Below are 15,758 nucleotides of genomic sequence, written 5' to 3'. Positions count from 1 at the left end.
GACTTCTCCATCATGTTCTGAAACATCTTTTTTTCTCAACCGTTTCCCTTTTTGGGGGGTATCAAATGTCCAGCTTGATGAAGAGTTCTGTAGAACTCAAAAACCTTGCTCATTGTTTTGTGATATTTTGGTTGGTTATTACACAACTTACCTTTCTGGAATTTGTCAGGGAAAGAATTCTCATTTTTAAAGTTGGTGTGTGTGAAAGAGACCCCTTTGTTTGAAAGTTCTGTTTTAACGCTGGCTGGAACATCCATTGGACAATAGGGCAAAGACTGATGCGTTCTCCTCTCTCTAGCAAGACAAAATGTGTGATGCGGTGACATCACATTGCAAGTTGCCCCACCCTGCAAATGGCAGCCAATGAAGCAGAATGTGGGCAGGGCACCTCACAAAGGCATTACAACACCATTCTACATATGCATGTACCATCAAGTCTCAACCAACGTATGGTGTCTCCAGCAAGGTGCTGGGCAGAGGTGGTTTGCCATTGCCTTCCTCTGCAGAGTCTTCCTTGGCAGTTTTCCATCCAAGTACAGACCCTGCTTAGAGCCAAGCTACAAGTGACGCCTTACACTTCCCTCAAGTTTGGATGGGAAATGTAGGCATCCTGGTTTTCCAGCTTGGCTCTCCATTACAGCTGCAAGACCAGGACGCCTACATTTCCCATCAAAACTTGAGGGAAGCTGCCAAGTGTCCAACCTGTGTCAGGCGTCACTTGTAGCTTGGCTCTTAGCTTCTGAAATCTGACAAGATCAGGCTATACCATGCCACCTTCCCCCAGACATTATCGTACACATTACATTGTGATGTCATTATGCAACATCTAGTTCTGGCCTGTGTGTGTTTTGCAGCTAACGCCCAAGCCAAAATTGGGTCTCATTCTGCTGATAAACCTGTGACATAGCTGTACTCTTTGGGGGCCTCAGCATGACTGAATGCATTTCTGTACACAAAATTTCCTCTGTGCATAAAACTGGTGGGCTGGATGCAGGATTCTAGCCTGCCTCCCACCCTCGCTCAGCAGTTTTCTATGTATAGGGAATTCTTTTTATTATATGAAGGAATACTCAATCACATAAGTTCCCACTGGCAGTCTGGAAAAGGTTGGACACCTTTGTGAGACTCAAGCCAGAGTTCTGATTACTCCGCTTGCAAAAACACTTCTGGGCTCTAGACCACCTTCCCTCCCTCCTTGAAAATACGGCAGTTGGTCACTGATGTTTTAAGGAACGAGAAGTTCTATTTGAAATTCGCATGCAGTGCCTTGCAATTCACTTGTAGTCTTTCACAAGAAGGCCAAGCAATACGTAAAAAAGATGGGGACACTCTAAGCTCTCATTTTCACCCAGTAGCACCTGGCAAACATCACCCAGGTAAACATGACGCTTTCTACTGCCAGCTCAGGGGACAACATACACCTTGAAAAATTATCTATACAACCACTGGCATGAACTACCAAGCCAATTTGTATCATAATCACCAATTTCAGTCTTCCAAGATCTGAGGGGGTGGAAAGGCCTACCCAAATACAGATTTGCATCTAGCTTCATTTCCCCCTATGTGTTTGATGACTAACTGTACATAGATATATACACTTGTGATCTGGTTTTATATGAAAATCCAGTAAGATTTGGGGGAAAAAACCCTTATGCTACTGCGTATATTTGAACTCAACAGAAGCAGTGTATACCAGGAGTCCTCACCCTTGTTGAATCTGGGCTTTTTTGGAATTTTGAAAACAGGCACCAGATGCCATCCAAAAATGGCTGCCATTGAGAGGGACTTTGCCAACCATAAAATGGTTGCCAGGAGAGCTGGGGCCATCACAAAATGTTGGCAGTTTCCAAGCCAAGTGTCTTCCTATGTTGGAGGCTGCTGCTTCTGGATGGAGGCTCCCTGGAGACCCAAATGTGATGCTTGTGGGGTTCTCCTGAAACACCTCCTGATCCAAAGAGGTGTGGAAAAGCCAGGATCGGCTCTTTATCTTTCAGAAAGAAAGCAGGCACCAGAAACACATAGGTGGCTGCTATAGGGCCAATGGATACCATGTTGGGGATTATTGCACGGTTATGTTATGTTCTAGAGTCTTTCAGCAGTTTCTTTGTTTTGGTAACAAACTATGCAGTCTGAAATGGCTTGTATCCTGCGTATTTACAAAACTGCTTCCTTCCCTAAGATTGACCCAAATTGTTCCATTAACAACACGATCTGTGCATGTCGTCTGAACTTCAAAAACTTGCTTGAAAAGCCTTCTCAAGGTTCACTAAAGCTCTAGCATAGAAGCGGCGTAAGACAGAGCATGCAGCCAAAGGCTGGGGTTAGGCACAAAGTCTTTCTTTCTTATCTACTGGCTTTTATTTTTCTCAGTTTGAGGGCTGCTTCACAAGGTAATGAAAAAACAGGTCACTGGATTCCCACTCGGTTATAGCTCTGTCCTCTGTATAAGAGAGTTTCTGTGTCTGAAAATATGTCAGAGACAGTGTCGTGTAATGGTTAGTGTGTCAGACCGGGACCCGGGAGAATCAGGTTCAAATCCCTGTTTGGCCACGGAAGCTTGCTGGGCCGTTTTTTCCCCTTACACCTTAACCTACCTCACGTGGTTAGTGTGAGGATAAAATGGGGGAAGGAAGCTGTTTTAGGTCTATATTGGGGAAGAAAGCAGAGCATAAACAGCTAAATAGACAACGTGCACAGTAACCTCTGCCTATCATAGTTCACTTATTTTCAACTTGCAAACACCCATCAGATATCGCCAGATATTATCAGGGCTTATTCACACGTTACAGAGAACACAGCATTGTCCGGTGTGTGTGTGGGACTATTAGTTCAATTGGGGGAACCCATGTACGCATTTGGGCGTTTCTCCAACAGGCCAAATAGCTCCCTGGAGACCATTTTAGGTAGGGTTGCCAACCTGCAAGTGCTGGCTGGAGATCTTCTGGAATTAGAACTGATCTTCAGGCCACAAAGATCAGTTGCCCAGACGAAAATGGCTGCTTTGGAGGCTGGACTCTATAGCATTACACCTTGCTGAGGTCCCTCCCCATCCCAAACCCTGCCCTCTCCAGGCTCCATCCCCCAAATCTCCAGGAATTCCCCAGCTTGGAGCTGAAACCCCTGATTTTAGTTCAGTTAACTGGTGAAGTGGGGCGGGGGAGGTGGAAGCTTCCTCTCCACACATTCCAAATTTGTAATCTGGGCCGTTTCCACATGTCTTACCTGCCTGTGGAACATCGCGTGGAAGACACCATTTTCTCATGCGGAATCGCACCAGGAAGACGCTGTTATCCGGGAGTTTTGTGCAAAATCGCGCAAAGCTCCCGGATAACAGTGTCTTTCTGGCATGATTTCACATGAGAAGACACTGTCTTCCAAGTCTTTCGTGCCATGTTCTGCAGGCAGGCAAGACGTGTGGAAATGGCCCTGAATTGGGCACCACATGCACAGATATTGAGGAGAGCCCACAGCACACATGTAACGGTTACACAGGACACAAGGTGGCGACCCCAGACCCAACCTGTGTTCTCCATAATGTGCGAATTGGCCCCTGGAAGACTGCATTTGGTGTGGAATTTGTAAGCCCGGATACATGGCATGGCCACCCCTTATCTAGGAACTCCGGCAAATCAACAACCATTTTTGAAGGCAATGCAGATCCCATATTTCTCTTCACCATCCTGAGGGGCCGTTGAGGCCTGCTTCCCAACGTGGCAGGCAGAGGGTGCCACTCACTGGCCTCAGAAGTAAGGGCGGAGGGGGTTTCCAGCTCCTTGTTTCTCCTGCTGTTGACAGCTCCTTCTCCCACAGCCTGTTGAGGCTAACTTGGGGCTGTCCTGACTGGCTCCTCCCAATCTCCTTCAAAGGTAGTCTTGGCAGGCTGTGCAAGCCCCTGGCTGCTCCTGTCCTCGTATGCGGATTCTTTCTTCAAGGGAGGCAAGGAGCCAGCCAATCGATCACTGCAGCTGAGCCCTAACTCCCCGTAATGAACCAGCTACTGGGGCCCCTTCCTTCTGCCTTGGCAAACTGACCACCACCCCTCCTTTTATCTTCCCCCAGCGTTCCCTGTTTGGCAATTCGACAATACCCTGTAAAGCTCTTAGCCGGCACATTGCAAAGGAGCCCCAAACAGCCCCTCCCCTCAAAAGCATGCCACTCCCTTTCCGGTGTCTCTTCCAGCACCTACCCTGAAACAAAACCTCGTTGTCCGGTTGGCACTTCAGATGACACTACAATGAGGTGACTGTGAACGTGTCCTCAGGGTGTTGCTCTAGCATCGGACCCAAAAACCCACTCTTCTGGGCTGCGGCCATGATGGAGTGCCCTTGCGGGGCAAAGCTGGGGTACCTGTAGTTGTCCTGCAGCGGCAGCACAGAGTCTCTCGGGACTGGGGAGATATTCAAGTCGTTCATCAAGGGGCAAATGTAGGCCCCCCGGTGGTGAGCCCTGGCCATGTCCATGGGCTCCTTCTCGCTCTTAGAAGGGTTGGTGCTGGGGGGGCTAGTCAGGTGGGGGTTGAGGCAGGAAGCATCCGGGCTCCTCCCCATGAAGTCCAGGAGCATCCCGACCCCAGCTTTGTTGTCGTAGGGGGGGCTGCGAGTGCTAGCGGTGGGGGAGTACCAATAGCCAGGGGTTTTGCAGCTGGGAGAATCGTAGTGTGGCTGGGACATGGGCAGGTCCCGGCAGGTCATGTGTGCAGCCGAATGGGACATGCCGCCGGCCCCTTGCATGGTGTGTTTGAGCGAGTCGCAGGCTGGAAGCTTCCGGATGTCACCGGACCGTAAGTCCTCTTTAAAGGCCAGGGTCGGGGAGCAGTTGGGCGAGAAAGCTTTTTGCAAGCCTGTTTCAAACACAGTCTGTGGAGGGGGCGGGGCAGCCAGCTGGTGAGGGAGGCTGGGGAAATGTTTGCTCTCCAGGTCTGGCTGCCCGAGTCCGGGGGAGTCACTCTGGAACCCTTGCCCAAAGGTGCCGTCAGAAGGAGTGGAGGGATTCATGGAGTAAGGCCCCGCGTAGTCACATGGATCCCTTTCACTGAGCCCAAAGCCCCGGGACTGGGAGGGCAGAGGGGACATACTACTGTCTCCACTATAGTAATCTAGGCCAAGGTCAGTACTGTCTTGGAACAGCGGGTTCACCGGCTGGGATTTGGCAGGGAACTTGGTTTTCCCTGTGCCTCTCTCCTTTTTGGAGGCACAGGCTCCCCGGGAGCCCCGAGGCTGCCTGGCCCCTGTGCCCCGCTTGGAGGGATATGCAGACGTTGTGAAATTCAGGTGGGCAGCATCAAATATGTCCACTTTCTTTCGTCTTCCACGTCCTGGCTTGGAGCTACTTTGGAACAAGACACTCTGGTTCCAGTTGTAACCTGGGGCGGAAGATGACTCATTCCAGTCCATCATGAGTTTCTCCAGGCTAGAAAGGCTGGACTGACCTTCGCTAGACGAGGCCTCACTGTTGGCCCTTCGATACCCGGCTGGCTGGTTGAACTGAGTGCTGTCCGAAGAGGACTCGGAGAAGGTCTCAGACACCGTTTGCTGCTTGGCTTTCTGTGGTGTGTAGTTGGAGATATCTAGGATGACGTTGGGCTCGTTGATATGGCAGTCGAAGCCGGGATTGTAGAGCTGGCTGAAGGTGTCAGAGCTCCAGTCCAGGCTGCTGTAGCCTTGCCGGAAAGACCATTGGGAGGCACTGGGGAACTGCCGACAGTTCTCGGGCGAAGGCTGGAAGGAGGCTGAACCTTTGGGAACCATGTAGCCGCCAGGGGACACAGTGCTGGCACGACTATCACACCGCATGGGGGTGTGGGAGGAGCTGGAGAACTGGCTGGGGTCTGAACTGCTGAAGAAGGAGGCCTTACTCAAGGGCAAGCTGGGGGCTGAAGTCTGCTGGGTGTAGCTGACGCTGTGGGCGCTGCTTGGCGACGAGGGCAGGCTGTTCCCACTGCCATAGGTGAAGCTGCAGTCTTTGTTGTTCGGGCAGTCCTGTGTGGCATGGTATGGCTTCCCTTGCTGGAACAGGCTAGAGGAGGTCACGTTCTGCCCTCCACTGCTGCTGTAGCTGCCGTACTGTGCATAGCTGGAGGCGGCTGAGGAGTGAGCTGTGGGTGACCTGGAGACAGCTGAAAGCGGTGCCAGCTTTTGGAAGGTGTCTGCGCCACGGCACTCCGAAGGAGCCTGAGACATGTTGTATCCTGTCGCTCTGTTGGGAGGAAATGACTGCCGGCTTGGCATGACTGTATGGAAGGGTGCCTCAGTAGTTGCAGTAGTGGTGGTGGAGGCCGGTGTCACTTTGCCTCCCCGGCTCGGGTATGATGCCATGCCCCTCTGGGTAGCTATGGCGTTGGGAGGGGCCGTGTAGGTGGTAGTGGATTTCCGGGACTCAGAGCGGGTATTTGAGAGAGCAAAGTCCAGTAGATCAGAGGAATCATCCGAATCTAGCAAGGAGCGGAAGTAGCCCGTGAAAAGACTGTGTCTCTCCTGGCTTAACTCAGATTGTGACGACGGATTACTCCCACTGTAAAATCCACTCCTGCTGGAAGAACTGGTCTCCACTGTGGAAGAATGGAAGGTTCGAGAGTCAGCACCTTGGTAACTGCAGTTCCTGTTTGTCTGGCTGGAGAGATGTCCGTGGTGGGGCATCCAAGGGCTCTCTTTGTCTCCACTCCATTCACAGGCCCCATCATTGAAGTTCTGCCCAAGGTTCTGCTCTGGAAACAACACCCCGTTCTTGCGGGACCGCCTCTTTCTTTTGGGCTTGTCCATGGAGTCTGGTTCTTGTCGACCTCGTTTCCGTGGGTGTACAGGGTCTGCATGCATGGCTGCTACCGGGGTTATCTTCTTCTTCTTGCCGATGCCTTCAAAGAAATCGCTAAAGGAGCAGCGAGATGAGCGGGCGGAGTGGCTTCCTCCACGGCCAAACCCACCTCCTTTGCCACCACGCCGGCGGAACCCCTGGACCCGGTGTAAAAAGTGGGAGATGCTTTGAGTGTCAGGGGCCTGGTGGATGGAGTCCGGTTCACTTGGGGTCCAGCAGCGTGGTGGGGAGCAACGTGCCGAACATTGGCTCTGACGGTTTAGAAAGGCCAGCTTTGCCAGGACATCTGAGTAGTCGGCTTTACTGTCGTTGGTATCGGCCACATAAGAGGGTTGTGGCGATGCCAGTTTCTGCTTCCTCCTCCTCCGTTTCTTCACCTCTGGGGTGGGCTCCTTCGGTTTGCAGGGCCCCAGCATTAGATTTTTAGGGGGCCTCCCCCGCTTTCGCTTTAGGATAATTGGCATCTCACCAGGAGGGAAGACCACAACGACGTTACGGCCGTTGTTCTTCATCTTCAGCAGTGGGGTAGGTTCCATCGAGTTACAAGACGTCAGCTCTTTGCCTTCCAAATTCAAGTTGCTGCTCAGAGAGGAGACTTTGTATGTAGTCTTGTTCCGCCTCCCGAGGGAAACTGGGATCTTGGCCATCTTCACCACCATCCTGCGCACCCCACGGCATTTGGGCTTTGGGGCTGGCAGATTGGCAGCAGCCTTCTGACTGTCTTCTAGGTCCAAGGTCGAGAGGAGAGGATCCACTTCATCTGCTGATGCAGCCACCACGGGCATGCTCACTTCCTCTGGCTGCGCCACTACCACTTCCACTGGTACGGGCATGGGGAGGACCCTGGTCTCAGCTACCACCTCTGCCCGCCGTCCCCGGCCTCCCCTCCTCCGACGGCAGAGAATCTTTGGTTTATCTGTTCTGCGTAGAGCATATTTCCTGTGATCATCCCTGCCCCGTCCTGCCCCTCGCCTCACCACTCCTCTCACAGAGCAGCCTCCAAGGCGGGGCTGGGGTTGTAACGGGTGTGTTCCTAGGGACTCGTCTGTCCCCAGATGTGGCTGGGAGTCTAACAGCTTGGGAAGCGGGCCTAGCAGCTGAGCCTCGGGATCCAGAAGGTGAGCTTGGGAGTCGAGCAATTGGTGATCCAGGGTCCCTAAAGACTGTAGCCCTAATGGCTCAGAAAGGGGCTCCAGGGATTGGAGAGAGAGAGAGTCAGACAACGGTTCTAGAGTCTGCAGCTCCAGAGGCTCTAGAGTCTGCAGCCCAAGGGGAGCCGGCAAGGGATCCACGGTCTGCAAGGCCAGTGGCTCTGGAGGAGGCTCTAGAGACTTGGAATCTACTAGCTGAGGCTGGTGTTCCAGAGACGGTGAGCTGATTAACTGGGACCTCGTCTCTAGTTCCTGGCTTTCTAGCAACTGGGAGTGGGACTCTGGGTGCTCATGCTCTAGCAGCTGAGGGCCTGGGCAGGCCAGAGAAGCCAGCTCGCTCAAGATATCCGTGTCGGCCAGCTCGGTATAGTCGGTGGTATCAGATTCCGAGCTGCTGCCCTCATCTAGGCTGCTGGGTGCCTTCAAAGCAGGGCTGCTCTGGCAGGCTGAGTACTGGGTAATCTGATTGTCCCCCTCTGCCTCTTCAATGTAGAGGCTAGGTCGACTTTCCTTGGGCAGATCGGCTTTGGTACAGCCCTGTGCCACTTGCTCTTCGGGGCTACGGATGCTGTTGGCCAGCACGGGCGAGGAGTAGAAGCTGTACTGCAGCCCCTGATCCCGGCCTTCCTCATTGGGTGGTGCATGGCTGTTGAACTGTAGGCCGCTGCAGTCCAGGTGAACGCCACAGCTCTTCAGATCCTGGGAGAGACGGTTGATATCCTTCATGATATCGATAAGCTGCACCACAGGGTAGAGGTTGATGCGCCCGTTGCCACACTTGCTCTTTAGCAGGGAGATGATGTTGTCAATGTTGCACCTGCCCGAAGCCAAAGTGGCATTGGAGAAGGTCTTGGCAGCTCTGTCTTGTGTGGCTGTCTCATCCAGGGCCCGGGCAACACTAGGGCAGTCCAGAGCGCTAGCTGGCTGCAGGTCCTCTGTCTTGGTGTTGCTCTGGCTGTGGAGGTTCTTGCACCGGTCAGCTGTCTCAGCGTGACGAAGAGAGCCAGATTTGGGGTCCCGGCCTAATGCTGAGCAAGAACCCTCGGGAAAGCTGAGCATACCGAACGACAAGGCTTTCTCTGCTGGACACGTGGATGCTTTTTGACCAGGATGTCCTGCCTGGTAGAACTTTGGCTCTCGGGAACAATCAGAAGAACTATGGATGCTGCCTCCTGACGGTAGGGACGGGACCTGGGATTTCAGGCGCCTCCTTAATTCGTCTTCACCAGCGTGCCTCTTCGCAGAGCAGTTGCTAGCATGAGGGTCTGCAAACATGGAACTTTGACCTGGAGGAGACAAAGAGGAGATGTTAAGCTTCCAGGTGGCCACTGCACATAAGAACATCAAAAGAGCCCTGTGGGATCAGATGAGTGCACGATCCATTGAATCAGCCACAACATTTGCCCTTGTGGACCAATGGACAGGGCAGGGAGGCCACGGCCTTCTCCTGATGTTGCATCCTTGCACTGGTATTAAGAGTTTTGCTGCCTCTGTAGAGGGAGGGTCCTTTTACTCACCATGACCAGTAGCCACTGATGGGCCTTTCCTCCACGAATCTGTCTAATTCCGTCTTAATCTGTGATCGGGGCTACCACTATGTTCACTGGCAGTGAATTCCATAATGTAATTACCTGTTTAATTACTGGAGGAAAGTGAGGCACTAATGTGTAGACAGCACTCACATCTGTAATGCTCTTAAGAAGAAATCCTGCCCTCAAGTCATAGCTGACTTACGGTGACCCCTGGTGTGGTTTTCATGGCAAGAGACTAACAGAGGTGGTTTGCCATTGCCTGCCTCTGCAACCCTGGTCTTCACTGGAGGTCTCCCATCCAGTTACTAACCAGGGTCGACCCTGCTTAGCTTCTGACGAGATCAGGCTCACCTGGTCTTAAACATTACAATTATTTCCCTTAGGCAACACCTTACGGCACAGCAACACCTTACACACGATGCAGGCACTCTGCCTAAAATGGCATCCCTGCAGCAAGTTCTCCCTTCCCCTGAAATGTGTAAAAAAGCCTGATCTTGTGTTGTGATATCACTACATGTTGCTTCCCTGTCTCTACTCATAGCAAGCAAAGATGTCCAGCAAAGGCAGAGAAAGACACAAAAGTTTGATATCAGAACATGGGGTAAGAGCTGATTTGGGCTATGGAAGGGAAGATTCCAAAAATGGCATTGTGTATCTCATGGGCTCTTCCTTGCCACTATAACATATAGGAACTAGGTTTGTTGAATGCAATAGGTAGTTCCAGATATACATAGAGAAGGTAATAATGTGCTATTTTTAACATGTATTTTATGTGAGGCAAGGTTATACATCTCCAGCTGGAGTTTTTGCTGGAAGGGAAGAGGCTGTAACTTCACCGCAGTTCTTTACCCAGCAACTACAGCCAAACTGTCCTCCCTTTCACTTCTTTAGCCACAGGAAACACAAAGGTATTTGGGACTAAGCTGTCGCAGTCCAGAGGCCTTTTCAGTTGCTGCAGTCTTCCCCCGGGGAGGATTTGGGCAGCAATCACCAAACAACCCAAGCAAGTGCTTCTGCAAGAGGGTTTCTTGTCGTCCCCTCCCCTCATCCAGGTACTTGCACCGTTCATTGTTCAATATATTCGATGGGAATCTTGGAAGTCTCATGCCAACAAGGGAAACCAGCACACAGAAATGCAGCTGGACCCCCATAGTGCCTGCAATGCCACCGCAAAGCGTGTCAAGCCCTCCCCTCCCTCGACCCTATGTCCCTTTGTCTTTAGAGGCTTTACGCCTCACCTCTCCAGCTCAAAGAATAGGGTTGCCACTTACCCAGCGGGGGCATGGGAACTCATGCCCTCTGTTGCCCGCCCTCACTCTGGCAAGTGGCGGGGAGAAATTCAGGGGCCACAACGGTGCCCTACAATGTTGCACCATCATTTCTGGCAACGCTGCTGGAAGTGACATCACTGTGTTGCAGGATGCAGAAGGACCCAAGAGCATCTTGTGACGCGATGATGTTACTTCCAGTTATGCAGACAGTGTGACCTCGCAGGATGCCGTTCCACACAACGCTGGAGGGGCACCAAGAAAACGATGCTCCAGGCTATGGCCCAATGGACACCTTGAGAGGAGAGCTTGATCAGGAGGAGGCTGCCTTGGAAGGATCCAAGGTGGCAAACAGTCTTATAACAGGAAAAGTGCAAAAAAAACCCACCCCAAAGCAAAACTGGAGCTGGCAGAGGGTCTCACTGGCATCAGGATGGGATTGAAATCAGGCGCCACCCCTGAGCCCTGGCACAAGTAGGGAACTGCAGGGAGACCAGCAAGGCCAACTAAAAAAGCGTCTTTACCTTGATAGGCCAAAGCAAATCAGCTGATAGTGCCTGACCCTCTATAAAAAGGTTCTGCTGTGTCAGGTTTGCTCACTGGTCTGAGCTATTCGGAGGCTTGCCCTTGCTAGCTACACACTGTCCTTCCTATGTCTTCGCTTCATGGGGGAATGGGTCCAATAAGGCTTTTAGCTCGAGGTCTTTCCATATGTACCACTGAGGATCACGCTTGATGTGGCTTGTGCAAGTAACGCTAGGAGACAGAGACACACCAACCCTCTTGGGAAAAGAGGATTGCAATTAACCAAAAAGTGTCTCCTCTTGCCTTCAAGACTCATGCCGTATCCTTTATCAATGTCAGCCAGAGTCCTGCTGTGAAGCCAGGTGAAGCGGCTGCATCAGGAGGTGGGACACAGGTAGACCAAGAAGCATGAGGCAGACAGATCTGGCCGATCCAGGACAACCTCCTTGGTTGACTGTGCCACAGTGTGTGTGGCTGGGAGTGGAGGTTCAGTTTTATACCTCAGGCAGCAAAATCTTGGGCCAGCCTGGATGCCCACAGCATCGCATTCTGGCCACGTATGATAGATTTGGAGATAGGATGCCTTTACTGCCAACTGTTCTTAAGGCCACTGGCTAAGACGAGTTGAAAAAGAGGTTGGGCAAATTTATAGGGCACTATATTATTGGCTATGAGCCATTACGTATGTATGTTTTGTTTAATAAAGCAAACACTTAAATGATTTAAAATTTATTGTTTAAACATTCACGAGCTCACGATCATTCTAATCCACCCACAATATTTTATATACAAATAAGCCAAATAGCCCGGATCTGCAGACACTTAAATCCGCAGATTGGGGACACCCTGACACAAGAGAGATTTTCCTTCAAATTTGGAGGATGAAGAAAAATCTGAAAACTCTTTTTAAAAAGTGGTGGGGTTTTAAATCCCCCCCCAAATCCCCCCTTTCACAGAGCAAGAGCAGTGGCTGCAAAGCCAGGCAGGCGGGAAGGAAAGTGGTCAGGTGGGAGAGTCGTGCCGATTTGTGGGTAGAATGGGAGGCAGGAATGAGGGTGAACCAGCGGTGCGCTAGGAGAGTCCTTGTTCCTGCCACATCAGGGAGAGATAGGAAGGCAGGCAGGAATTAATGCAAGCAGGAGGGGGGAAGAGTTGCTGATAACTCTGTGGGGTGCTCAGCTGGCTGGGAACTTTGTTGCTGCTGCTATGAACCTGCATGGAAGCTGCAATTAATAACAACAACAACTGTGCTTATATGCTGCTCTTCTAGACAAATTACTGCCTCACCTAGAGCAGTGAAAACATTAGTGTTATTATTATTCCCCACAATACAGCTGGGCCTACTGAGCTCATGTCAGTAGTGGGATTCGAACCAGTAGAGTGCTGATTCACAGCCAAACCACTTAACCACTGTGCTACAAGCTGGGGGAGGGAGGACAAGACACTACTCCATCCCCACCATTGTTGCTGCCACCTCTGCAGCTTCAGGGGGCCGGGAGTACACCTTACCTCCCCCAGCCTCACCACAGCTACCTGGTCTGCTGCAGCTCACTTGCTCTGGCTCTTCCCTCTGCCAGGAAGCAAGTAAGGAAAAAAATGGGAGACAAAAAGTAAGTGGGAGGGATTTCTGGGAGGCGAGAATAGGAACAGGAGAGGCTATTTGGGAGGGGTCAGGAAACACAAACTGGGAAGGGTGGCTGAGAGGGGGGAAGGCACGGGGAACAGAATCTCCCCCAAATTTCCCTAGCCCCCTTTAACATGGACAGCCACAATCTGCAATATTTTGTTGCAGGCCTCCACTTGTCATATATCTAATAGCCAAATGGCCCTGATATGCAGATGCTTATATCCAAGAACTGGGACCACTTGGATACAAACCAGACGATTCTGCAAGTCTGAAAACCTGCAAAATTACATTGGAGAGCTTTAAAACTTTTGCTAAGCATGAGCAGAAACACTATTACTACTTGACTCGCTCCATGGGCAGTGCAGGCAACAAAGGCCGGGACTCCCGGGAGACACACTGGGGCCGGCGGCACCAATGGATGAGCCCTAGAGCGGTGCAAGACCTGGCGCTGGAAGCTGCATAGGACCGTGTGAAGGCAGCGGCAGGGGTGATAATGGGGGAGAGAGGAGGCCCTCATCCCATCTATGAACGATCCACCTTTGCACAAGTAAGAGGGCCTGGAAGGGTTGCCGGCTCCAACTTGGGAAATTCTTGAGAGACTTGGGAGTGGAGCCTGGGAAGGGCAGATCTTGGGGAGGGAACTCATCAGGGTATTAAGCCACAGAGTTCACCATCCAAAACAGTCTCTTCATGGCCTTGGCCCAGCATACCTATGGGACCACCTCCCTCCCTATGTTCCAACATGGCAGCTTTGCTCATCTGAACAGGGTCTCCTGCAGGTGCCATCCTGCACATGGGCGAAATCAACAGCAGCCCGTACACGGGCTTTCTCTGTGGTGACCCCTAGCCTGTGGAATGGCCTGCCTGAGGAGGTCAAGAGAGCCCCCATTCTCCTGGCTTTCCACAAATGATGCAAAACTAAATTATTCAAAAAGCCTTTTGTATGTAGGGAGGGGCTCTCAGATGCTTTGCTAATGAGTTAAGGACCATAGACTTCACTACTACGTTGCCTTATGTACTCCCTCTCTTCCACCACCTCTCCCAGAAAAAAAGCCCTGGGGGGGCAGAGAGTTAAGAAAAGTGAGGAGGCAAGGAGGAGCCAGCACAGTATGGTGCAAGGGCAGGGAGCCCATCATGGCTCCTTGGAATCCCATGCCTGCAATCCCCACCCACCCAGTTCTTACATATTATCAGCTCTCCTACTGATTTTTTGTTAAGTAAAATTAAGACGGAAATGTGCTCTGGTGTCCACCTTGAGTGCAGACCATGAACAACAAGGCCAGCCCTGGAACATGCACATTCTGCAGGCACAGGTGATCCTGGGACATACAGGTAAGCCTTGGAAAACATTCAGGGCGCAATCCTAAGAATAGTTACACTCTTCTAAGTCCACTGCAGTCAGTGTTCTTAGAAGGCTGCAACGTAAATGGCAAACAGTACCTTATCCTTCAATTGTTTGAAATGTTTAATGTTTTACATTCCTGTGACACATGACACCCCAGATGGGACCTCTGGATTCTGAAGCAGACGGATCCGGGTACAGGGAATAGGTAGGCAGGTGAGGGCTGCTGCTTGCAGGCCCTGCTTGCGAGCTTCTTTGCAGCATCTGACTAGCTACTGTGGGAAAGAGGATGCTGGAGGAGGTGGACCACAGCTCTGATCTGGTAGGGTTGCTCTTACGTTCTCCAGAGAAAGCTGTGCTGTTCTTTCCCCCACCCCTTTAAAAACCTGTTTTCTCCAAGGCAGGTAACGGGAAGGACACCGAAACAAAAGAGTTACTTTACTGCAGAGAATGGGTGTGGGAGACAGGAAAGGTAGCCTTGTCCAATTCAATGATTTTTTTAAAAACTATTTTTTTGGTTATATTTCTACACCACCTTTCCCCTGCAATCATCAAGGGACAGACATATACGCAGTGAAGAGTAAGGTTCAAGCCCAGTAGCACCGTAAAGACCAACAGGATTCCCAGGGTATAAGCTTTGAAAAGTCAAAACTGTCTCGGAGCATATATTTAGCTGTTTTTAAAAGGGTGAGGGCAAAGAACAGCGCAACATTCTCTGGAGAACATAAGAGTACCCCTGCTGGGTCAGACCAGTGGTCCACAGACACGCAGGTTCTAGCTTTTGCCAACTATATCCATGGCTAGCTGGGTATTTCTGCCAGATGTGATATAAGTGGGCAGAGCATGGCATCTGAAGAATGGGGGGGAGGGGTCACCAAATGGTGCTGGCATGGAGAGGGGAAGCGGCTAGTCACTCATCACATCACAACCACAACCCAAAGTGTTCCTGTTACACAATCACACATTGCAAAAGATTCACGGGAATAATTGGGTGCTATCAGAGAGGGCCTGCATTTTCTCGAGGAGCAAAATCAAGCTGTTTGAGCGTAAGGAAAAGGTATTTCCACCACTGAAATGCAGCTCATGCAGACGACCTGTGAACAAATGCACCTTTATTGCACAATAAACTGTTGCCGGAAAGGCCTTGATGCTGCCTCATAAGGGAACACCAATCTTTTAAAAACTCACCTTCTGCCTTGCTGCTCCTGCTGTTACACTTCAATTCTCTGTGGAAAAGGAAAGAAAGGGAGTTTAGCCTGGATAACAGAGCCTGCCCTTTGCCAGCCCCTCCTGTCAGGGCTCAGTCTAGTCTAGCAAGAGTAACATGCCAATCTCATTCGTTCTGCCTCAAGGGCAGCCCAATCTGTGCAGCGGGCACACAATCTTTTGGGTGATACTAATTTGCTCCTTTGTTTTCTGCTCTTCTCAATTGTGACCATATAAATATACACTCAAGAAGGGGGGAAAGGAGGTCTGTCAACAAGGTTCAAGCCAGGATTCCAG

The 15,758-nt window shown here is 51.2% G+C and overlaps 1 protein-coding gene across 1 annotated transcript in view; it reads right to left on the bottom strand.

The window, feature by feature from the left end:
* AHDC1 (AT-hook DNA binding motif containing 1) overlaps window positions 1-15,758 on the bottom strand; it is a 210,856-nt gene that overhangs the window by 10,816 nt on the left and 184,282 nt on the right. The window contains exons 4-5 of the mRNA XM_054999210.1: window positions 15,444-15,481; window positions 4,187-9,247 (exon numbers count right to left, since the gene is read on the bottom strand). Coding sequence (XP_054855185.1) covers window positions 4,230-9,247; window positions 15,444-15,481 — 5,056 coding nt within the window. The 3' untranslated portion in view covers window positions 4,187-4,229. The remainder of the gene's footprint in view (window positions 1-4,186; window positions 9,248-15,443; window positions 15,482-15,758) is intronic.

This window comes from Eublepharis macularius, chromosome 15 (genome assembly GCF_028583425.1).
Source record: "Eublepharis macularius isolate TG4126 chromosome 15, MPM_Emac_v1.0, whole genome shotgun sequence".
NCBI classification, from domain to species: domain Eukaryota; kingdom Metazoa; phylum Chordata; class Lepidosauria; order Squamata; family Eublepharidae; genus Eublepharis; species Eublepharis macularius.
This window is presented reverse-complemented; position numbering and strand designations above follow the sequence as displayed.